We start from the raw sequence: 26,249 nt of genomic DNA on the forward strand, positions 1-26,249 counted from the left end.
TATTCGGGGTCTTTTTTGGTTCCATATGAACTTTTGAAGTATTTGTTCTAGTTCTATGAAATATGTCGTTGGTATTTTGATGGGGATTGCATTGAATCTATAGATTGCTTTGGGTAGTATGGACATTTTAATTATGTTAATTCTTCCAATCCATGAACAGGGTATGTTCTTCCACTTTTTTATATCTTCCTCTATTTCTTTTTTCAATGACCTGTAGTTTTCTGCAAATAGGTCCTTTACTTCTTTGGTTAAGTTTATTCCTAGGTATCGTAATTTTTTTGGAGCGATGGTAAATGGGATTGTTTTTTCAGTTTCTCTTTCTGTGAGTTCATCATTGATGTACAAGAATGCCGTCGATTTCTTGACGTTAATTTTGTATCCTGCTACTTTGCCAAATTCATTTATTAAGTCTAATAGATTTTTGATGGAGTCTTTAGGGTTTTCTATGTACAATATCATGTCATCTGCAAATAATGACAGTTTCACTTCCTTCTTTCCAATTTGGATCCCTTTTATTTTTTCTTCATGTCTGATTGCTGTGGCTAAGACTTCCAGTACAATGTTAAACAAGAGTGGCGAAAGTGGACATCCCTGTCTTGTTCCTGTTCTTAATGGAAATGTTTTTAGTTTCTGTCCATTGAGTATGATGTTGGCTGTAGGTCTTTCATATATGGCCTTTATTATGTCGAGATATGATCCCCCTATTCCTACATTGCTGAGCGTTTTTATCAGAAATGGATGCTGGATTTTGTCGAATGCTTTTTCAGCATCTATTGATATGATCATGTGGTTTTTATTCTTCATTTTGTTTATGTGGTGTATCACGTTTATTGATTTGCGAATATTGTACCAGCCTTGCATCCCTGGAATGAATCCCACTTGGTCATGGTGAATAATTTTTTTGATGTATTTCTGGATCCGATTTGCTAGTATTTTGTTCAGGATTTTGGCATCTATGTTCATCAGGGATATTGGCCTGTAGTTTTCTTTCTTCGTAGTGTCTTTTTCTGGTTTTGGAATTAGAATTATGCTGGCCTCATAGAACGTGTTTGGAAGTCTTCCTTCTTCTTGAATTTTTTGAAATAGTTTGAGGAGAATGGGTATTAGTTCTTTTTTGAATGTTCGGTAAAACTCCCCCGTGAAACCATCTGGGCCTGGGCTTTTGTTTGCTGGGAGAGTCTTGATTACCTCTTCAATTTCCTTAGTTGTTATTGGTCTGTTCAAGTTTTCTATCTCTTCCGGGAATAGTTTTGGGAGACTGTGTGTTTCTAGAAATTTGTCCATTTCGCTGAGATTGTCGAATTTGTTGCCATATAGTTGTTCATAGTAGTTGTTAACGATCTTTTGTATTTCCGTGGTGTTGGTTGTTACTTCTCCTCTTTCATTTCTGATTTTGTGTATTTGGGTTCTCTCTCTTTGTTTCTTGGTGAGTCTAGCTAAGGGTCCATCAATCTTGTTTATCTTTTCAAAAAACCAGCTCTTTGTTTCATTGATCCTTTGAATTGTTTTTTTGGTCTCTATGTCATTTATTTCTGCTCTGATCTTTACTATTTCCTTCCTTCTACTTGCTCTGGGGTTTTCTTTTTGTTTGCTTTCTAATTCTTTAAGTTGTGAGGTTAGACAGTCAATTAGAAATTTTTCTTGTTTTTTGAGGTAGGCCTGTAGTGCTATGAACTTCCCTCTCAGAACTGCTTTCGCTGCATCCCATAGATTTTGTGTTGTTGTGTGTTCATTTTCATTGGTTTCCAGGAAGTTTTTGATTTCTTCCTTGATCTCCTCGGTGACCCATTCATTGTTTAATAACATGCTATTTAGCCTCCATGTGTTGAAATGTCTTTGCATGTTCTTGTTGCAATTGATTTCTAGTTTCATGCCATTGTGATCTGAGAAGATGCTTGATATGATTTCAATCTTCTTGAACTTGTAGAGATTTAGTTTGTGTCCTATCATGTGGTCTATCTTTGAGAATGTCCCATGTGCACTTGAGAAGAATGTGTATTCTGTAGTTTTGGGGTGTAATTCTCTGTAGATATCTATTAAATCCATTTGGTCTAGTGCTTCATTTAGAGTCTCTGTTTCCTTGCTAATTTTTTGCCTAGAGGATCTATCCAGTGCTGTCAACGGGGTGTTGAAGTCCCCAGCTATGATTGTATTGTTGTCGATTTCTCCTTGGAAGTCCTCCAGAAGATTTTTAATATATTTTGGTGCTCCTATATTGGGTGCATATATGTTTATCAAGGTTATATCTTCCTGTTGGATAGATCCTTTCAATATTATGTAGTGGCCGTCTTTGTCTCTAGTTATGGTCTTCATTTTGAAATCTATTTTATCAGATATGAGAATTGCTACCCCAGCTTTTTTTTGCTTTCCATTTGCTTGGAAAATTTTTTTCCATCCCTTCACTTTCAACCTATGTGAGTCTTTTGTTGAGAGATGGGTCTCTTGTAAACAACATATAGATGAGTCATGCTTTCTTATCCAATCAGCTACTCTGTGTCTCTTTATGGGAGCATTCAATCCATTTACGTTTAAGGTGATTATTGATATGTACTTATTTATTGCCATTTTTGTTTAGTGTGGTTCTATTTTTGTTCCCATTTCTACTGCTAATTACAGCAGTCCTTTTAACATTTCTTGCAGTGCTGGTTTGGTGCTAATGTATTCCCTTAGCTTTTTTTTGTCTGGGAAGCTCTTTATTTGATCTTCTATTTTGAATGATAGCCTTGCTGGGTAGAGTAGTCTTGGATTCAGATTCTTGTTTTTCATGACTTTGATTACTTCATGCCATTCCCTTCTGGCCTGTAGTGTTTCTTGTGAGAAGTCAGCTGAGAGCCTTATGGGGTTCCCTTTGTAGGTAACCTGTTGCTTATATCTTGCTGCTTTTAGGATTCTCTCTTTGTCTTTAATTTGTGGCATTTTAATTACTATGTGTCTTGGTGTGGGCCTGTTTGGGTTCTTCTTACTTGGGACTCTCTGTGCTTCTTGAACTTGAATGCCTTCTTCCTTCACCAAATTAGGGAAGTTTTCTCTCACTATTTTTTTGAATATATTCTCTATCCCTTGCTCCTTTTCTTCTTCTTCGGGGACTCCTATGATGCGAATATTATTACGTTTCCAGTTGTCCCATAGTTCTCTTAAGCTGTCTTCCTGTTTTTTAATAGTTTTTTCCTTTTGTTTTTCTGATTGGTTGATTTTTTCTACCCTGTCTTCTAATTCACTGATCCGGTCCTCAGCTTCCCCTACTCTGCTTTTTAAACCTTCCAATGTGTTTTTCATTTCGGATATGTCATTTTTTATCTCTTCTTGTTGGTTTTTAATTTCCATTTGGCTTATTTTCAGTGTCTCTATGTCCTTACTCATGCTGTTCAGCTTCCTCAAGATCATGGCTCTGAATTCTAGCTCTGTTAACATGCCTAATTGCTCCACATTGATCTCATCTTCGGTGGAGGTGGTTTGCTCTTTCATTTGGCTTCTGTTTCTGTGTTTCACCATTTTAGCTATCACTCTGGGCTTTGGAGCCTGTCAAGTTCTCCCTGTGGGTGTTGGTGTTCTGCTGTTTGTGGCTCCCTCTCCTGTGTTTAGATGAGCGAGGGAGGACCCGCGTTGAACACCACTGTCAAGTCTTACTTTCCTGGTTAAAGCTGCCAGCCCAGGAAACGTACTGTTATCCTCTAGCTTTTTGCCTGGAAGCTAGCAGTCTAGGTTAATTGATGAGTTTTGGGTTGTCAGTTGATTGAAAAACTCCCTCTGGTGCTCAGCCAAGGGGCTTTCAGGAGGGTGGGGCAGATGCTGGTCCTTAGTGAGCCTCAATTAGCACTTCAATGGCCCACAGGGTGGGGTTGGATCTCCGAGGGAGGGGCTGCTGCCTCTCCCCAGAGCCCTGGGAAGAAGCAATGTGGCCACCGTCCTGAGTGGCTGCACTCAGCCAAAGCTCCGAGAGCCCTCCAAACCCCGAGTGTCCCGACACAGTTCCAGTCCAGTCCGCCCTCCCTCCGCCGGAGCCCAAGGTGAGTGGCTGTGGCTGTTTCAGCCTCTGTCCCGGCTGCGCTGTGGAGCCGCCTGGGAGTGTAACCCGAGGGCGCTGCTCCCAGCTGAGACCGCTGCCGAGCTGCCGACCGTGGGCTCCCAGCCCCGTCTCGCGCCTTCGCAAGCCTACCGGGATGGAGTCAGTGTCCCTCGTTGTATGGTCCTCGCAAGCTGCTTTTCTGTTGGTTTTTCCCGTCGATTTGTCTGTGTTATAGTTGTAATTCCAGTTTGGTTCTGGGAGACGGTCTGTGTAGCTCCGTTCACTCCGCCGCCATTTTTCGGTTCCCTAGATAGGTTTTGATATAGTCACAAGAGATGAGTTTCAGGGCAAATAACGTGAAAACAATGCTGGGCTGCTGGTAAGGATTTCCAATATTTACACAGAAATTCACAAAGCTTATGGAGTAGTATCATCTTGTGAATTAAATAGTATAATAAACCCATTTTATAGGCTAGAGAATTGAGAAAATGATTAATGTTATCAAAGTTACCTAACTTCACAAAATGAACATATAGCACAAAATCACTGAGTCTTAGAAATACCAACCTCACAATTATATTAGCTACTAAATATAGAGCTCCTAACACAGTACTAGTTGAGTACTCAATAAGTGGTAATTCATTATTATAAAGTGGTGGGCTTAAATTCAGATCCCATGCTCTTTCTATATTCTTCAGTATCTGTGGAACTAAGGGCTTTTCACTTAAGAGGAATTGTTCCGTATTTCTCTCACCTCAGAAACTGTAACAATTAGCTTTAACTACATAACAAACCACTCTTAAATTTAGTGGCTTAGACAGTCACCATTTATTATTATTGCTCATGATTTTATGAGTTAACTGGGCGGGCCTGCTAATCTGGGCAAGACTGCTGATCTTGGCTGGGTTCCTATGGCAAGTGGTCCCCATGATCCTCGTCTCCTGGTAACCATGCCTTTATACAATCTTCTTGCTGTGTAACAAATTACCACAGACTCAGTGGCTTAAAGTAACACTCTCATTATCACAGTTCTTTAGGTTAGAAGTCTGGGTGTATTTGGCTGTGTGTGTGTGTGTGTGTGTGTGTGTGTGTGTGTGTGTGTCTGAAATCAAGGTGTCAGCTAGTCTGGGCTCTGGGAAGCATCTGCTTCCAAGCTCACCCAGGTTGTTGGCAGGATTCATTTCCTTGCAGTTGTAGGTCAGAGGTTCTTGTTTCCTTGCTGGCTGTCAACTAGGGTCCACTCTGCTCCTACCTGCATCACGTCCTTATGACCGCAGTCTCTGACTCCCTCCTCTGCCATCAGCCAGAGAAAACTCTTGTTAGATTAGACATACCTGGAAAATCCCTTTTGCCATGTAATGTAACAATTATGGGAGCGAGATCTCATCATATTCACAGGTTCTACCTGGCCCTCAAGAACCTGCACAAAACTCACTTCTGAGGTTTCCAAGTTGTAGTGTTGAGACAAGCAGCAGAATGATTCCCGTTTCCTCATGGGTGACACTGAAGTAGGAAAAGAAGCCATTGGACCTGAGGAGCCCAGAGAAAGAGAAATGAGAATTCTTGACAGTGTAGACCAGCAATAAGGATGATTTGTGCCTTCGTAGACATTAGGTACCAAAGGCCAGGCATTCTTTTTCTTCAAAGCTTTGGCACTATATGAACCAACTATGCCCAATAATAGTCACATTAATTCTAGAACAATAAATATTATTTCCTGAACATCTAACTGTGGACTGAGATGTGTATCTGCTCAAAGAAATCTAAGTCTCTGCCACCAGAGCAGAAAGGAATTTGGAAAACTTGAAGTTGTCATTTAAAATAGTAAGTTGTCTTTCTTGCACAGTTAGGTTATCTGATTCATATTTTTTTCATGTTCAAACAGTTTATCTACTTTCATTAATTAATCCTAATAAAAATCCAAGATGCAATCAAGTATTTATCAGAAGGTACTCTAACTCAGAATTACTTACACCACAGACTTAACTAAATAGTATAACATAAATAAAAAACAAAATTGTGCCTGCTGGTGTGAGCGTCAACCCATGCACCAAGAGGTCACCAGTTCGATTCTTGGTCAGGACACATGCCCAGGTTAGGGGCCAAATCCCTAGTGGGGGTTATGCAGGAGGCAGCCAATCCATGTTCTCGCTCATTGATGTTTCTCTCTCCCTCTTCCTTCCTCTCTCTCTAAAATCAATAAAGAAAAAATTTTTTTAATTGTATATATAGTATTAGCCCACTTGAGTGTTTTAATTTTTTATGAAACACACACACACACAAAGGACTGGAAGAAAATATATCAAGATATATAACAATGATCACCTCTGGCTTGTGAAATAGGGTAATTTTTATTTCATTCTTTATACTTTATCTGGATTTTTCCATGTTTTCTATAGGAAATTTGTATTGTTCTATAAAATAAAAATACAGTATTATTTTTCTTTTTAGTACTTCTTTTAAGTGGTCATGCTAATGTTATTGAGTTAATTTTTATCTTTAGATGGTATTTATTCATTCAAGTATTGATTCATTCACATTCACTCTTCAATTATGTTTTGAATTTCTACAAAGCACCAGGTCTTTAAAAGGTGTTAGGTGAGCCTGGCCGGTGTGGGTCAGTGGATTGAGCATCATCCCATGGACTGAGAGGTCCCAGTTCGATTCCTGACGAGGGCACATGCCCAGGTTTTAGGCTTGATCCCCAGTAGGGGGCATGCAGGAGGCAGCTCATTGATGTTTCTCTCTCACATTGATGTTTCTAACTCTCTCTCTCTCTAAAAAGTCAATTAAAAAACATTTTAAAAAATAGGTGTTAGGTGAACAAGTCAGGATGATCTTTGGTCTCACAGAGCTTGCTATATGGAGGAGATAGATACTGAATAATAAATCATAATTGTGATAGTGCTGCAAAAAAGGATAGGTGCTGTAGGAATGTAAATGGGAGGGTCAATCACTGGCGAGAGTCAAGGAAAATACTGTGGAGGAAGTGATGTCTAAGTGAGGGCTGGAAGGATGAGTAGGAAAGATGAGTTGTAGTTGGCTGGCTAAGGGAACATTAAGAGGGAAGGTCTGAAATAAAAAGGGCCCTGGCCAGTTTGGCTCAGCGGTAAAGTGTCAGCCCTCGGGCCAATGAGTCGCCGGTTTGATTCCAGCCAAGGGCATGTACTTAGGTTGCGGTTCATTCCCGGCCCTGTTCAGGGTTGTGCAGGAGGCAACCAGTCAATGTGTCCCTCTCATGTCGATGTTTCTCTCTCTCTCCCTCCCACTCTATCTGAAGATAAATATAAAAATATCCTTGGGTGAGGATTAAAAAAAAAGAAGAAAGAAGAAGGAAACTTAGTGTTAGCAAAGGTTTGAAAAGCAGTCAGTGTAACTGATCACATCAGGCCTTCTACACGGTGTCAAACATTTCGCTCTTTATCATAACAGCAATGGATAACCAACAGGTTGTTTTCCTTTTATTGTGGTAAAATATATGTAATATAAAAATGACCACTGCCCTGGCTGGTTTGGCTCAGCGGTTAAAGCGTCGGCCTGCGGTCCTGAGAGACCCGGGTTCGGTTCCCGCTAAGGGCGCGTACCTCGGTTGCAGTTTGTCCCCGGCTCTGGTTAGTCGTGCGGGTGGCAGCCACTCGATGTGTTCCTTTCACATCGATGTCTCTCTCTCTCTCTCTCTCTCTGTTCCTCTCTCTCCCTCCCACTCTACCTGAACAAAAAAACAACAACAACAAAAAAAATGACCACTTCAACCATTTTAAAGGTACACTCAGTGGCATTAAGTACATTCACATTGTGCAACCATCACCACCATCCATCTCCAGAACTCTTTCATCATCCCAATCTGAAACTCGGTACCCCTTAACACTAACCCCCATTCCTCCCTCTCTCAGCCCCTAGCAACCACCATTCTATTTTCTGTCTATGAATTTGACTATTCTATTCTCATATAAGTGGAATAATATTTGTCCTTCTGTGTCTGGCTTATTTCACTTAGCATAATGTCTTTAAGTTTTATACCTGTTGTAGTATGACAGAAGGGTTTGAAGCAGAGAAATACTGTGATCATAATAGCATTTTTTAAATGTATTGATTTTAGAGAAAGGAAGAGAGAGAGAGAGCACTTACGTATGCATACATGGTTGCTTCTTGTATGTGCCCTAACTGGAGATTGAACCCACAACCTTGGCGCATCAGGAAGACACTCTAACCAAATGAGCTACCCAGCCAGGGCTCCATAATAGCATTTCTAAAAGGTCACTCTGGCTGCTGTGTGAATGAATGAAAGAGAAAAAGTGGATGAAGTGAAACCAGATAGGCAGGTGAAAAACTGTGGTGTATTACATAGTAGGTTGAAGTCAATGGGGCTGGATAGAAGTGAACAGACTCAAGATATTTTCAAAGAGTAGAGTCAACAGGACTTGCCGATAGATGACAAGTATAGGGTGAGTGAAAAGGATTTGTATTTTCTAGCAATCTGGGACTGGGACTATCGTAAAGTGTGTGTGTGTGTGGGGGGGGGGTGTTGGTATGACCCATGAATTTTGTTTTAGACATGTAAAGTTTGAGGTGCCTGGCATACATCCAAAAGGAGGTACAGAATAAGGTGTTAGATATGGAAGTCTAGAACTTAGAAAAGAGACCTGCCCACAATATAAATTTATAATCTATTAGCAGCCTAGCAAGATAGCAAGAGAGTATAGAGTATAGGGGGGAAAGTCAACACCGAGTTCTGAGAAACTCCAGCATTTAAAGTCCAGAAACTACAGAGTGGAAAATTAAGCTTATCTACCTTTGAGAAAGAATTTGTTTAGAAACATCAGTCCAGCACACAGGTGATTTAGATATGATTTAGGTATGCTTCTTCTTGTCATCCAGCCTTCCATAAACTCGGGTTTAAATCTATTTAGGTTACATTCAAAGGCAAAAAAGATTTACTTCTTAAGCAAGTTATTAATATGCCATTTAGGAGACTTCCTACAAGCCAAATTATCCAGAATTTTGTTAAATTTGATCTAGGTCAAGGAACAAGCAGTTGGCAATTCTGTGAAAGTCTTGAATGACTTCTCTGCCTACGTATACAAATGTGTATGAATGGGAGGTAGATAAAATCCTGGCCAGATCAATGTGCAATAGTTGGTTAAATCCCATTTCAAATATAGTGTTCATTAAAGACAACTTTACCTTCACTGTTCACAAATCATCATTTGCATTCCCACTATAATGATTTCAAGGAATGTGCTTACCATAGGAAGTCAAATTTTGATGAATGCAACAGGTAACAAATGGTAGCCATGTGCAATTTATAATGAAAAGGACATGTATGGAATTTATCCCGGAAACACTGGATGGTGCAGTGGACCATCGAGTGGCATGAACCATCTAACTGCTATTACATGCCTCATAAAGAAACTGATTATAAAATAAAAAACACTGAAAAGTAATTCACTAACAATATGTAGACCAGGGATGGGGAACCCCTTTTTCTGCCAAAGGCCATTTGGATATTTATAACATCATTCGTGGGTCATACAAAATTATCAACTTAAAAATTAGCCTGCTGTATTTGGTCAAACATTTCATTAACTCACTCCTAGTGTGCTGGCTGGAACTGCTTCTCTTCAGTGAGGCGTGTGATATTGGTTGGTATTGAGGATGTTGCTACTCACAGCTGCTTTTCCAGGTTTGTGTCCATCAGTCTGGGGTGCAGTCGACTCTGGTGGTAAGTTTTGAAAAGAACTGCTGACAGCAGTAAGTTGTTCCAAACACAGATGCATGTTCCAATGCATGTCTCCTCAGAGTGGGAAATCTGCTTATGGAACATCATTGCTTATGGAACATTTATAGAACTCAAGCAGTGGGAGGTGGTTGTACCTAGCTTTCAGTTCATCATCACTTTGCAGCTGAATGATTTCCTGTTGTACGTTATCAGGTACATTACCTGGTTCCACACTGAACGGTGTAGCAAAGATGTTCAGTTCCATTTGTTTACTTTTCACATCCTTGAATCTTTCATTAAATGCCTCAGTTAGTTTTGCACATTCACTAGCATATTCAAGTGTCGTAGAAGGCTTTTGTCCTTCCAGAGTGGGGAAATGCACTGTGTTATTCCTTTCGAGTTGCACTTTCCACAGCCTTCATTTAGCTTCAAATGATTTTATGTTTGAAAGCAGGGAGCTGAGAAGCTGGTTGGAGCCCTGCAGCTTGACATTCAGCTCTGAGAGGTACTTGGTAATGTCCACCACGAGCGCTAAATCACACAGCCAGTTGCTATCATTGAGTTCCCTGACAGGTTTTCCCTTCATCTCCATGAACTATCTCACTTCATCCCACGGTTTGTAAACTTCATGAGCGTGTTCCCACAACTCAGCCACTGCACTTCACAGTGGTAAACAAGATCACCGCACTCAGAGTCAAGATCATTCAGTAACTCCTTAAACTGGCGGCTATTAAACCCTCTGCTTTTGACAACACGTATACATGACACTACTGTTGACATCACATTGTTGAGCTGCAACGACTGTGCACAGAGACTCTCTTGGTGTATGATGCAGTGGCACATAATTAAGTCGCTTGGATCAAGACTGAGACGATTCAGTTCCTTCTTGGCAAATGCAATTAACCCTTTTCTGTGTCAACTATGGAGCTTCATGTGTAGTAAGGCCACTTACCTTTTCAAATGTTAGCTCATGTCTTTTGCGCTTATGAAACAAGTCTCTCAAACAAGTCCTCACCTGTGTAGTGCCATGCACGGCTTCCAGTGACAGCAGGTCCTCTCGTGTGTCACACTGCAGTTATCCCACGAACGAAAACGGCCAGTTGGGCAGTATTTGCTGTCCATTGTCTCCTCACAAGCCAGAGAGAAAAATTGGAAATCTCCTGCAGAATCCTTCAGTGTTTTTTCAATCTTGTGCTAAGTCAGTAATCTGATCTGAGACGTTCTCTGAGACCAACTAACACTCGGAAACAATTTGACTTTGTCTGGTGCCAGCAGCCCCGCAGCAGCCCCCACGCACCCGCACAGACCTCCCTCCGCACGAGGCCTCGGCTTCTTTGCAATCAGATCCCTCGCTACATAACTCGACTGAATAACATCGTCTCTGTCACAACGAGGCCTATGAAAGCGGCTTGTTGTGATGCCAAACTCCCCTGAAGAGCATTGATTTTATCCAGATGCATTTGGCCTCCCAATTCATTGAGTTTAGCATGTTCTGAGCCGTAATGATGCTCCAAATTGGCTTTTCTCATTTCTACTAACACAGCACCACAGACTAGGCACACAGGTTGCCTTTGAACTCAAAAAATGATCATTTGTCCATTTCTCTTGGAAAGATGGACACTCTGCATCAACTTTTCCTTTTTTGTAGCTGCCATTTGTAGGATGTCACACCACTTAAGTTTTTTTTTATCCTCACCTGAGGACATTTTTCCATTTTTTGTTCAGATAGAGTAGGAGGAAGAGAGAGAGAGAGAGAAAGAGAGAAACATCGACGTGAAAGGGACACATCGAGTGGCTGCCACCTGCACTACCCATCCAGGGCCGGGGACAAACTGCAATTGAGGTACGTGCCCTTAGTGGGAACCGAACCCAGGTCTCTCCAAACCTCAGGCTGACGCTTTAACCACTGAGCAAAACTGGCCAGGGCAAGTTTTAATAACTATCCAATGTGTGTGCTGCCAGGGACGCGATTGTTTTGCTGTGATCGCTGTTCTAATCCTGCACCTTGGATTTGGAACATGTCCAATATTCGCATCATTGACTCTTGAGGTCTTTTCTGTGTACTGTCATTTCCTCAATCTTCATCTGAGATTCAATTTTTGTGAGGATTGTTGATCATAGATGTGTAGATAAAGGTTGGATTGGAGTTATCATCTGAGTCGACAATATCATTGTCAATAACCGGAAGCAAGGTTATCAACGTCTGAAGGAATCATCTCATCTCCTCTTACCTCATCATCAACGGATCTGAATGGTTTCGCCACAGTGTGTTAACACTTTCGAAACGTGTACGCTCCCAGCCTGCCTGGCACTGACCGTCCTCTGAGACACTGCAACCCAGGCAGGCAGGCCACAGGCAGCCAACGAAGCATACGTGTCTGTCCCGTCATGTACTCACACATGTCCTGTCTGTCCTGTAATGGACGTTCCTTGCTTGTCCTTCAAAATTTACGTTATTATTTTGATTCACTTAATATAAATTTATGTTGCTATGAAACAAGCTCCTAGATTTATTGACTTTCTAGTCCTGCCTGTAGTTGTGTTGGCAAGACCAGACCAAATGATTTTGCAGGTCTTATACGGCCCGCGGGCCGGATGTTCCCCACCCCTGATGTAGACAAAGCCTTAGGAAGCACCTATACAACATACATACAATAAAAACATGTATCATGCTACTGTTAAAAACACAACTCTATTTGTGTACACTCAACTTCTTGTCTGGTGGGATAAGTGATGGTGGAATAATGCACATTGAAGGATATTGAGATAGTCTTCAGTTTAGGCCTAGAATCGTCACCCCAACCTTTCTCCCACTCAAGAATTCTACTAGGCCTGAAAGGCAGGCTCTCAAGAGAATTCTGAAGGAATAGGGAGGTTGTAGATAATCTCCTACAATAATTTTCAATTGTTTATAGCTGGCAAACAACTAATTGAACCCATACACATTTATTCTGAACAATGCTGAAAATGTCATTTTACTACATTGTTAAACCAAAATCATAGGTTCTTTGTGGCTGCAGATTTAGCTCATTATGTGAAATTTTTATCTATTTATAATTTGATGAAATGACCAGTTCCTACATATGGAAACAATATGAAATCCACTTTATATCTATTCTATTTGTATCCATAAATTATACAGGTGCTTAAAACTTTTATTTGAATAAAAGCTAATGGATATCTGGTGTCTGTCATTCTGAAATTAAGTTTATTCCTGCGCCAAAATAATAACAGTTTCTGAACTCATGTTTCAGTGTCAAATGGTTATTCATGAAGCTATATTTTTAAAAGATTGATATATAATAAGTTGGGCTTTTTTTCTTAGAATTCATTTTTGGAATCTACTATAAAGAATATCAGTCTAAATTAATTTATATGAATATTTGATATGCAAATATTAATATTTTAAATGGCAAAAAGATAAGATTTTTAAAAATACAGATTATGAAGGACATTTTAAAAGAGATAATGAATGTCTTCTGTTATCTCATTTCGTCAATGTTCTTGATTAAGGAATGAAGATGCTGTTGTAGGCTAAATAACAGCTCCCCAAAAGATATCCATGTCCTAAACCCTGGAACCTGTGAATGTTATTTTATGTGGCAAAAAGGAACTTTGAAGATATAATTAAGGATCTTGAGAAGGGAGATTATCCTTGATTATTCAGGTGAGCTCTAAATGCGATCACAAGTGTCCTTGTAAGAGGGAGATTTTCCTACAGAAGAGGAGACAACATGACCACAGAGGCGGAGATTACTGCGATACAGCCACAAACCAAGGCATGCCAGCAGCCCCCAACAGCTGGGCGAGGCAAGAAATGCATTCTCCTCTGGAACCTCTGGAGAGAGCACAACCCAGATGACACCTTAGAATTCATTTCTGGAATCTACTGTGAAACGGTTTGAAGTCAGTCACCAAGTTTGTGGTATTTTTTGTTTGTGCAACTAATTGGGAAACTAATACAGATGCTTTAATTTTATGAAGGGGTATGAGCCAGTCAGCTCAGCCTGACTCTCTAGAGACTTGAAGTGTGACTTCAGGTAGTCAGCAGGAGAGAATAAGACAAAGAAGGCTATCTTAAGGTTTTACCAATGAAGAAACAACAAAGGAATTATATCAGGTACACCACAGTAAAAAACGGACTCAAGAAAATCATGGAGGTAAATATTTCCAAATTATTATTTTGTTTACATTAGCTGAACAAATTCCATTAAATTTTTCTTTAGTTCTTTGTTTCATTCGCGATGGAGAATTTGACGCAACATACTGTGAGTGTTCTGTATACCACTTTGACCTTCTGAATGCTCCCCACCAGAAGTAGCATAGACTGGTGGTAGTAATTTTCCTCATGAGTAAATTGTTCTGTTTCCTTCCCTTGACATTATTGACTCTTGTAGCTCCTGTTACATATTTTTCTTTATTTTGAAGATATCTTTGAAATAATTTATATTCATTGTCTTCACATAGTTTCCTTTCAATCATCCATCTTTCCATTCAAACCATCTATAAAAGTCTCACTAAGCACACAGTACAAGATACTTAGAGTACTCACCTAAGATAAAATCCCCAAACTTAAGGAGTTTAAAATAGGAAAGCCCAGATATGTATATATACAAAATAATAAAATATAAAAAATAAAGTCTAAGCCACAAAAGTATTGGTTTCTAAAGCTATTAGAATAAAAAGATCTCAAGTCAATAATCTAAGCTTCCACCTTAACAAACTAGAAAAAGAGCAGATAAACTGAATGCAAGCAGAAAAAGGAAGTAAAGATAAAACAGAAATCAATAAAATTGAAAACAGAAATAAAAAATCAATAAAACTAAAAGTAGATTACTTGAAAAAGATCAATAAAATTAATAAACCTCCAACAAGACTGAAAGAGAAAAAGTGAGATATACATTTTACTAATATCAGGGATAGAAAGTGGAATATCACTACAGTTCTCATAAACATTTTTTTGAAAACTCGATGCACATAGATTTGACAATTTAGATGAAATGGACCAATTCCTCAAAAACCACAAACTACCCCTCACCCAAGATGAAATAAACTGAATGGTCCCATTACTGTTAAGAAAATCGAATTAGTAATGAAATGAAACTGTCCATATTCACACCCAGATGGTTTCAATGGCAAATTCAATTACCTAAAGAAGACATAACCCCAATACCATACAATCTCTTCCAGAAAACAATAAGAGGAAACATTTCTGACTTATTTTATGAAGTCATCATTGTCCTGATACCCAAACCAGACAAAAACATTACAAATCAAGAAAACTACAAACCAAGAAAACTAAAAATATTCCTCATACACAGTCACAAAAGTGCTCAACAATGTACTAGTCAATTGAATCCACAATAACTTAAAAATAATGTATTACAACCAAGTGGGGTTTATCCCGGGAATGAAAGGCTGGTTCAATATTTGAAAATCAATTAATGTAGTCCACTATATTAACCATCTGAAAAAGAAAAACCATATGATGGTGCAAAAAAAGCATTTGACAGAATTCAGCATCCATTCTTGATAAAAACTCTCAGCAAACTAGGAATAGAAGGAAACTTCCTCAACCTAGTAAAGGGCATTTACAAAAACACCTTCCGCTAACATCATATTAACGGTGAAGGACTGAATGCTTTCCTCACTAAGATTGGGAAAAAGCTAAGGATATACATTTTTGCCTTTCTTATTCAACATTATAAAAGTCTTAGCCAGTGCAATAAGGCAAGAAAAAAGAGAAAGCATACAGATTGGAAAAAAAGAAATGAAACTGTCCATATTCACACATGACATGTTTTTCTATGTAGAAATCCCATGGAATCTACAAATAAAAAACTCCTAGGACAAATAAATGAATTTAACAAGAGTCTCAGGATATAAGACCAACTCACAAAAATCAATCATATTTTTATATACTAACAATGTACAATGGGAAACAGAAATTTTAAAAACAATGCCATTTATAATAGCTCATAAAATATTTAGATATAGCCCTGGCCGGTTTGGCTCAGCGGTTGTAGCGTCCGCCTGCGGTCCGGAGAGACCCGGGTTCGGTTCCCGCTAAGGGCATGTACCTCGGTTGCAGTTTGTCCCCGGCCCTGGTTGGTCGTGCGGGTGGCAGCCACTCGATGTGTCCCTTTCACATCGATGTTTCCCTCTGTCTCTCTTCCTCTCTCTCCCTCCCACTCTGTCTGTACAAAAAATGGAAAAATGTCCTCGAATGAGAATAAAAAAAAAAAAATTAAAAGAAAACAACCCACTTAAAATGGGCATAAGACTTGAAGAGATACCTCACTGATGAGGTACCTACTGACAGTAAAGAAGCCTATGGAAAATTGCTTCATCATTAGCCCTTAGGGAAACGCAAATTAAAATCACCATGAGATATCCCTGCACAGCTATTAAACTGGCTAAATTAAAGGTACTGATAATACCAAGTGCTGACGATACCAACTGGAACTCTCATACATTGCTGGTGGAAATGCACAATGGTACAGCCACCGTGGGAAACACTTTGGAAGATTCTTAAAAAGTCAAATATACACTTATATACCGCATGATCCATAAATCTCACTTTTGCGTATCTACTCTAGAGAAATGAAAACTTACATTAACATTAGAACTTGTACATGAATGTTTAGAGCAGCTCTAGTAATACTGCCCCCAAACTGAGAACAACATAACAGATTAATGAATAAACATATGTATTGTGATACCTTCATATAATGAAATACTACTCAGCAATAAAAGGAACAAATAATTGATACATACAACTTGGATGATTCCCAAAGGCACTATTACTAAGGGAGGGGGGGAATTAAATCTCTGAAGATTGTATACTGCATGATCCCATTTCTATGACATTTTCAAAGAGAAAACTATAGCTATGGAAAATAGATCAGGGATTGCCAGGGGCTAGGACTGTGTGTGGTGGTGGTGGTGGGGTGGGTGTAAAAGGACAAGGATGTGACTGTAAAGGATGTGACTGTGAGGAATAGTATGGGGAGTTTTTTGGTGATGGAACTGTTTGTATCCTGATTGCAGTGGTGTTTAAATGGATCTATACATGTGTTCATAGAACTATACAACCTTGTCCCCCCTCCCAAAATAAGGTCAAATTTATTGTGATAATTTTTTAATATGGAATAAAAACATGACAAAAGAAAGTATTCATTTTAAAATAGAGCTCAAGAAGTGAAATCATTTCTTCTGGATTGGGAGAAAGATTAAAGGCTTCATGAAGGATGAGGCATTTAAAAAATGTATGTTAAAGGTCTAATGTGTAATACTTTTTCACAATCTATCTTTTCTGATAGACTATATATAATGAGAACGGGAACAATTTCTAGCTTGTTCGCCTCTATATGCAGCAAGTAAATCAGTGCTCTCTCTCTATATATACATATACATGCAAATATACACTCTATACATATATATACACACTCAGTAGGTATATGATCAATTGATCTATTACATATGATATTGATAGGCAGAGATACAATACAGCAAATCCTAGAAAAGTAGAAAATATGAGAAAAGGCCTAAAATTTCCTTTCCCCTTTTAAAATCCCTCAAATCCCTTTAAGATTAGTTCAAGTTCTAGGTTGTCTTCTGATTCTTCCAATCCACACTAATCTTTCCAACTTGTCTAAACTTTCTATCAAATTTAGTCTAATAAATATAGTACTTAAATAGTTTAAAGCTTATGAATCATCTCCTTTAATAGTTATTAAAATGTGCCTCTCTTATATTTAATATTTTAAGTACATTGTATTGCATGACTAAAAACAAATCAAAGCACTACTTAGTTTCAAACCACACATCATTCCTTCCTTCCACCTTCCAAGAGGATCTTATCTTCCTACCCATCCTCACATTGGGCCAGCCTTCCCTGCCTTCTGTTCCCACATCCTCATCACTAGTTTATGTGTAATGATCAGTGTTTATTAACTTAAAACTTCATATTATTTCTTAATAGGCTGACATATAACTCATTTCCTCAGCCCTTTCTTTTTCTGAGGACAGCTATATGTCCACTACTTCTCTATCATAACTACTGCAATATGAACAGGTACTTGTTCACTGTGCGCCCCTACTTACCATTCACCAGCCCAGTGCTGAGAAATATTATCAATCAGCGTCTCTCTCCCTGATGAATCATAAAATGACATGCTCACCCTCTGGTGGCCAAAATCAGAAATACATTTCCATTTTCTTGGATTGTACTCAAAATAGGATTAGTGTAGTGTATTAAGTTTCTGCTTCATATTTAACCTACACCAAAAATAGATATAAAATAAGGCCAATGGCTTAAAAAACAAAGCAGAAATAGGTCTACCAACATCTAAAGGAAAATCAACAAAATTACTAAATATAGTAAATTAAGAATTGCTTATGACAGTATTTAATATGTAACGCTAATTCGGTTTTAAAATATTAGAACGGTAGAATTTTAAAGTAGGAAGGAATTACTAATCCTTTGTCTATTCTTCTCTCATTTAAAACACGTTAGATAATCAGTGAAAAAATTAAACTTGTATTTCATTTTGTTTTAGTTATTTTTAACCTGTTAATGACATAAAAAACAAAGTCTGCATAAATGGGATTAAATAGTAATGAGATTACATTTTTTCTTATATTTCTTTTTTTAAATTCACAGATAGCCCTCAGAGTTGGGAAAAATTCATACCACATGTAAGTTTATTTTAATTTTCGGCTCATTTAATTCAACCAACCAACAAATATTTATTACATATCCATTATGGTTTCTACGGCATACGCTGCTTTCAGCCTAGTGAAGAGTACAGATAAATAGTAATTCCAGGATAGTATGATGAGTAGGACAACAAAGAGTGAACACAAAGTATTAGGGCCATCAAAGTAGTCTCGGTTGGGGGAGGAATCAGGAAAGCATTCTTGGGAAAGGTGACATATTTTCTGAGACCTGAAGCAAGAGGAGGGAAGTGGGAGGGAGGAATTCTTCCATAGGCAGGAAGGAAACATTCCATCCAAAGGGCCTGAGGTGAGAGAGAATGTGGAAACTGGGAGAAGGTACGGTTGAAAAGAAGTCCGAAAAGGAACGGTTGTAGGTGGGAAGATCTGAAGAATATGGTGTCCCAGAAAGATCAACAATGTCCAACACTGGGGAGAAGGCTTTAAAATATCCGCTGGATTTAATGACAAGGAAGTTATTGGAGTCCATGGGGAATAGACACTAGTTGAATTAACCGGAAAGAATGGTGGTCAAGAAAGTGGGCATGACAAATATGGACAACAGAAATCATAAAAGAGGGAGATGGGAATGAGAGGTTTCTTAAAGAGAGAAAGTCTGTAACGTGTCAACAACGACGGGAAAAAGCCGACATCGAAGGAGTGTTTGTCGATACAACTCACTCGTGGGGGCTCGAATGCAAACACTAAGGAGACAGGTAGGGCTAGACCTAGAACTCGAGAGATTTGGAACATCTGGATACTTCTTGGTAAACTGGATTTTAAATTGAGCCACGTGCAAAGTTACCTTTGAAAATAATATGGTTAATCTGTGCAAAACTACCCTGACAAAGGGGAGCACCTCCCGAATGTAAAGAAAACATTCTTATGTGTTAATTAACTATATTTGGTTGGATAAAGAATTACTATCAAGCTATAAGTCAGGTATTTCAGGACTTGAATTAAATATTTCTAGATATTCTAGTACCACAGTAGAGAAGTAATCTTTAAAAAGTCATTTACTTGAAAGTCCAAAAATGTAACCTAGTCTATATTCATTTATTAGCTGATTCTCTTGGATTTTTACTCATTTGGAAGAAAGTTTAACTTGAAACAAAATATCTTTCTTTTCTTCTGACTAACTGAAAATGGACTGTAAGATAGGTCCCCCCCCCCCCCAAAATGAATAATCGAAGGAAAAAGGTGTGGTATGTCTAAGTAGTGACAGTGGTGGACAATAAGGCTTCAGTGCTTGCTATTCTCTTTCGTGAGACTCCGTGTTCCAATAATGCCTTATGTCACCCATCGTCCTATTATAAAAAGCATTTTTACAATTTGCAATGATAACTTTCTTATATACTTTTTTTTTTTTTTAATCCTCACCTGAGGACATTCTTGCATTTATCTTCAGATAGAGCAGGAAGGAGAGAGGAAGGAAGAGAGAGAGAAACATCAATGTGAGAGAGAGACATTGACTGGCTGCCACCCACACAACTCCACAGGGCCGGGGACAAACTGCAATCGAGGTACGCGCCCCTAGCAGGAACCGAACCCAGGACTCTCTGGTCCGCGGGCCGATGCTCTAACCACTGAGCAAAACTGGCCAGGGCTCTTATATGCTTTTAGTAACACAGACAGATAATTTATTTCTTGCAACTCAAAACTTAGTGAAGAGGAATATTGTCATATTTATTGTATTTATAAAGCATTTGACAATTAATAAAATGCTTTCACATTGTATTGTTTAAGACTAAAAGAATTTAAAACTAAATCTGAAGAATTCAAACTGCTAGATAACAACTACCCATTTTACAGATGTCTAAATGAAGGGTCAAATATCCAAGTAACATTTAAACTATGTGCTAGCATGTAGGTACAAAAATAATATACTACCATACTAGTATTCATATTTCAAAAGTTAATATGTACTAGCCAATTATTCTGTTACTGATATGGTCATACAGTCCTTAATTGCTTAATAGTTTTTTAATGCACTCTAGTACTTCATTAAATGCTATTTCATTTCTATTGCAAAATATATTAAAAGTAATACACGAGTAGATTCATTCACAAATTTTACTGTTAGAACAAAATGTTCCTATGGTTGTGATTAGATTTTGGCTGTACTATAAAAATAAATTTCTCCAAAATTTGCTTTAATTATATTTTTCTGATTGGAAAATTAAATATACAATTAAATGGCTATTTCTACATTTATACTTTCTTTTTTTCTTTTTATTGATTTTATCAGTGTTGTCACAGGTTTGATATCTATAGTACATTGATTCCATAGCTGAATACAATATTTGAAATAAGTAAATTACATAGTGTGGCAAGTTTTAAAATGTCAGCTATGAGTGATCATGCATTTCTTATGCATTTGCATCTGCACCCCCGAATTGCACAGCTCAATCTGTGCTTTTCCTCACTGGGTTAAGGTGTATGCCTCAGCTAGGATGGGGCAGAAGCTGCTGTGCCTTTTTGCAGACCCAGATCTTCAAGAGCAACAGTGTTGAACTCAGGCATTCCACGGAGCATGGTGGCAACACTGGGTTTCGCTTTGGTTCAGATAAAAATGCAATTACAGACCACTGCTTGTGTGAGCCACCTGACCCCCAGAACCTGAGTTAGCACAAAGGATATTTTAATATCCTTATATGAGGCCAGCAGGCAGTTTCTGTAGATGTAGTTCTTTGGGTGGGGTGGGGGTGGGTGAGTCTAGAACTGAGATGCCATCTTCACATGCTGTTGGTGATACCGCTGGCACCAAGACAGGATTCACAGTAAATTCTCTTCATTAAAGGTATTAACAGTCCAAGCAACAACCTGACTGCCCTTTAGCTGACCACTTCTTCCAGCAGTCTGAGGATATTAAATCCTTTTGCATGAGGAAAGCTGAAATTCCACACAGGTACCACAAAATATTAGCCATGCTCCAATCAAGCAAAATACTCATTAGCATAATCATGGATTTTTCCCAGAGTTTTCCATCTCCTATGTGGCTAAGACCCCAAGGTTTGTGAGTTAAAGCCATTACTACAGTGTGATCTGTTTGTCTCATAACTTCTGGCAAGAAAGAGGAGATGGAACTATTATTGTATAGTTGAGGGAACTCCACACACATTTTCTTTAGAACATTAGTAGCCGTATTTGCATGACCTTTGACATCAAAAAAGATTGTGAGGTTTTGGTCAGGCATTCTGCGCTGGCTTCCCTCAGGGTAGGGAGCTCCTCATGAGGAAAATCATTTCTGAATCATTTCTTAATGCTGTGATTGGCTGCAGCATTAAGCTTTCTAATTTGTTCTAATGTCAAATCACACACCACCACTCCCATCGGTCATCTTATTTACGGTGCCATCGTGTATTAAGACAGGAATACCGTCAGAAGTAAACTCAGCATCTAACCCCACACCTGCTCCCTCCAGCTGCCCGCCAAATGGCCCCCGGCATGTTCTCGGGCGCTGTGGCTTCCACGCAGGGCATGGCAGAATGCAGTCCTGGGGCGTGAGCACCTGCAGGGCCCTGCGGGAGGCACAGGCCCAGAGCGGAAGAGACGCAGCAAGGGGAGAAGCTACTCGTGCAGAGGCAGGCGTTGCAGGGGCTGCGTGTCGCCAGCAGCAACAGCAGCAGCAGCAGCAGGGAGAAGGGCCCACAGGTCCTCTGGTCCTTCCACAGCCACATGCCTTCGATCACACAGGTGCAGAGAGGAGCCCGAACAGTCCAGTTTCCTGGACAGGACATTGGAAAGCCAAGGAGATCACACAAGGCACTTGCTGCAGCTGGCCTATTTACATTTTCTTTTAGTTCGTTGCTTTTTTTTTTTTAATCCTCATCCGAGGATATTTTCCCATTTATTTTTCAGACAGAGTGGGAGGGAGAGAGAGAGAGAAACATCAATGTGAGGGAAACACATCAAACGGTTGCCTCCCACATGACCCCGATCAGGGCTGGGGACCGAACCGCAACCAAAGTGCGCGCCCTTGACCAGAATTGAACCCGAGACTCTTTGGTCCACGGGCCAACGCTCTAACCACGGAGGCAAACTGGTCAGGGCAGTTTTTTAAAGAATAAATCAAAGGTGTATAGAATTTCATAGACTTCACTCACCATTACTTTTTAAAAGCTTACCTATAATTTTATTTGATTTACTATTCATAAATAAAATGTGCCCAGATTTCCCATTAAATAAGGCCACACATTTAAAAAAGTATTTATATTTTAATAATAAAGTATATAATATATCAGGAAATGTAAATGTATACAAATAGATGATTTATGTATATCAGTTAAATTGATTAACATTTAGTTGATCAACAAATAACAGACTAATCTTGAAATAATTCTTCTTAGTCTGAGTCTCAAGTAGAATTATTTCCCCCAAACAGTATTTAAGATATAAGGGAATACACACAATTATATAACCATTCTTGTCGTTCATTCAGAGGCATTACATGTTGACAAACCTGCATATAAAAATAGAAAGCTGTTACTTTCCTTTTACATATTGTTATTTTGGGTTAATTTTTCAATAGGAAATTTCTAGGTAAAAAATATCCTTGCACATATAAAATGCCATAATATTTATCCTTAGCAGGAACCTGCAGCATGTGATCTGATGTCTGCAGAATTATCCTACCCAAACTCTACTCTAATACAAAGGTGGACAGCTGGTATTTGGGAAGGGGGTGAGAAGGGGAGTAAATACCCTTCCTCATCACCTACCACATTTCCTAAAACCCTGACTGGGATAACAGAAAAGATCATCTTTCTTTATCCTGTTCTAGAATGTTTTAGGATTTCATGGCTAGTATGGAGAAAGAAAGGGTAAGAACAGAAAGCTGTTTCCCTTTTCCCTTCAATGAACTAGTTTCAGCGTCTACTGATCTGTCCCTGCCTTCGAACTGGCTAAACCATAAACCAAGAGTTCTGCTAACACCAGAACCACAGCTATTGCTGACGCTTGAGTTAGTTGGTTATCTAAAACTCAGAGGTATTTTCTCCTTCACGTTACCTTAGAAAATCTAAATAATGTACATAAAAGTATTTTGGATTATTAAAATTCCTGTTATTATTAATACTACTTTGTATTTCTATACGACGATCAAAACTGCTTTCATGTACATCATTTTATCTTTACATTAACCTTGTGAAGTACCTGGGGCTGCTGATACATTAATTTTATACTTAAAGAGCCTGGAACAGAGAGGTTAAGTGAATGTCTCATACTAGCTGAACCAAATAGTGAGAACTGGATTAGAACCAAGTCCATCTCCTAGTACAGGATGATACTAATACAAATATCAGACTTAAAATAATTTTCCACTTCATTTTATATTCACATTTATTCATAGCATTAATAGCAAACTTATTTTCTTTAATCAATAAAACAAAAGGCTTTAATTAGAAACAATGCGTTACCATTGTAGACTTGGGTGCCACTTCTACTGCAAATATGTTGAGTCCTCTGTTGTTTGTGCAGTTTTTACTTAGCTCATTGTTGATGTGAATAATCACTTTATTATCTGACTATAAAAAAAGATTTTATAAGGTGTTAGTTCTATCTTCAATAAATACAGAGAAATCAAATGGTAATCATAAGACATTTTATAAGTCTTGTGATAGAGGTATTCACAGGTTTCTATAGAAACATAGAAACAGTAGCTGAGACTGGGGCATCAGGAAAGACCTTAAGGAAGAAGTGGTACTTGAGATAATAGATGATAGCCTTTAGGATGGGTAGGAAACAAGAGAAAGCAGAATGGAACTGAAAAATGAGGGAAATGCAAGTCAAAGTGTTCCCTGATATAGAACTTGCAATCACTCTCTAATGACTATGAAGGGGTAGTATAACAGTAGACGACCTAAATCCATTTCTCAGCGCCTCTACTACTTAGCTGTGCAGTTTTTGGCAAATTAACATCCCTGTGCTTCAGTTCCTTGTGTGTAAAATGGGGAAAGTATTGACCTCACTGGGTTGTTGTGAGAAGTAAATGTGTTAATATATGTAAAGAGCCTGGAACACACTGTAAGCTCTAAACTATTATTACTTCATTTTGGTGAAGGAAGTTTCCTTTTCCTTGAGGGAAAAGGAGGAGGTGGAGGATTGAGAAATGATAAGTTACAGCAGAGCAGAGGGACTGGGGTAAGGGAGTGACTCCCTTCTACCCTTGGAATCCTAATAAACACAGAGAGCAGAAAGGGAACATGCTGGACTTCAGGAATTACCTTCCAAAGCTTTATGATCCATTTAAAGATTGTTGTCTATTATTTAAAACAGTTTTGTTTGTGTGAAGACTTTTAGTAAAAAACTAAATAAAATATCTTGTACCCAGATGATGATCTATCTTTACAGATCTTGAAACATTTAATTTCATAATATTTTAAGAGAAAAACAATTATCTCAAGCCTTTAAAAAATAAATAAGGAGGTTCTGATCAAGATGGCAGCATGGGTAAAAATGGCACTTGAATCCTCCCACAACCACATCAAAATTACAACTAAATTACATAACAACCATCATTAGAATTGCTTGAAATCTAGCTGAGCACAAGTCCTACATCTAAGGATATGAAGAAGTCACATCAAGACTAGTAGGACTGGTAGGAGGGATGGAGACACAGAACGAGCTAGTTCCACACCCATGTGTGGCAGATAGAAATCGGGAGGGATATGTCAGCTGGGGAGGTCCCCACTGGGAAGCAAAGAGTCCCAGTCCCATACCAGGCTCCCCAGCCCATGGTTTCAGTACCAGGAAGAGAAGTCCCCATAACTTCTGGCTATAAAAACCAGAGAAGAGTGTGGATGAGTGAGACGGAAGCTTCTAGAGGTCCAGGTGTTCCTCTGTAGGGTCCATGTGTGGACTTACTCAAAATCCCTCCGAGCTCCAGAACTGGGGCAGCAGTTAGAAAGGCACCAGGATTTATGGGGAGGAACTGAACTATCTGGCATCAGGCAATGGCTGGTGGGGCAGCTTTCTCCCAAGACAAGTGCTGGCAGTGGCCACTGTTCCTTTGCTGAGAGCCCTTCCCCCACAGAGCCAGCAGAGGGCACCATGTTTGAGCCTCAATCAACCTGGCTCACACTGTTTGCCCCACCTTGGTGATTCCCTGAGGCCCTGCCCCACCCAACTTGTGGGCCCACCCAAGCTGTTTCCAGTGACTTTTCCATATAAATGGCCTGTCTTTTTTCATGTTTCAGACTCTCCTAAAATCTCTCAAACAAGCATCATCTGGCCTCAAAGTACCCCAAACCTCTTGTTAAGTGGCCTCAGGCTGGGCACTAGTGGCAGCTGGCCTTGGTTCACAGCTAGGCCTCTCCTGGGCACCTTCAAGCCTAGCACAAACAGCAGCCATCTTCAGGCTGCTTTATAGCTAAATGCAGGTGGCCCCTGCAGGACACAGGTGGCAGCTTACCTTGGCCTGCACCTCCCAGGAGGCTCCAGCGCCATTTCCACAAGTGACACATCCAAGGGGCAAACTCATTGGACACCAGAGCCCTGCTGAAGTAAGTCCTGCTCTGTGTACTGGGCCCCTCCACCTTGGTTCCAACCAGTTCTTGTAGCCAATCAGACAAGGGCAAATCCCTCCCCCTGACATGGTGCCAAGAGCAATCAAGGCTCAACTACAACAGAAGGATGTACACAGCCCACACAGGGGGCAGACCCGGAGAACAGCAAAAAGAAAAAAGAATTTAAAAAAAGATAGTATAAGGAGCCTCTGGGACAACTTAAAGCATAGCAACATTTGCATCATGGGGGTACCAGAAGAAGAGAGAGAGAGCAAGGAATTGAAAGCCTATGTGAAAATAA

General features: G+C 39.3%; 1 protein-coding gene and 1 pseudogene across 1 annotated transcript in view; both read right to left on the reverse strand.

Moving 5' to 3' along the window:
- Positions 1-21,178: 21,178 nt before the first annotated feature.
- On the reverse strand, positions 21,179-22,123 carry LOC118626758 (annotated as a pseudogene).
- A 695-nt stretch (positions 22,124-22,818) lies between these two features.
- The window catches only part of EFCAB7 (EF-hand calcium binding domain 7), a 51,251-nt gene continuing 47,820 nt past the window's right edge, over positions 22,819-26,249 (reverse strand). Inside the window, exons 13-14 of the mRNA XM_036256078.1 lie at positions 23,861-23,968; positions 22,819-22,905 (exon numbers count right to left, since the gene is read on the reverse strand). Of these exons, the coding sequence (XP_036111971.1) occupies positions 22,831-22,905; positions 23,861-23,968 (183 nt within the window). The 3' untranslated portion in view covers positions 22,819-22,830. The remainder of the gene's footprint in view (positions 22,906-23,860; positions 23,969-26,249) is intronic.

Source organism: Molossus molossus, unplaced genomic scaffold (genome assembly GCF_014108415.1).
Source record: "Molossus molossus isolate mMolMol1 unplaced genomic scaffold, mMolMol1.p scaffold_m16_p_12, whole genome shotgun sequence".
NCBI classification, from domain to species: Eukaryota; Metazoa; Chordata; class Mammalia; order Chiroptera; family Molossidae; genus Molossus; species Molossus molossus.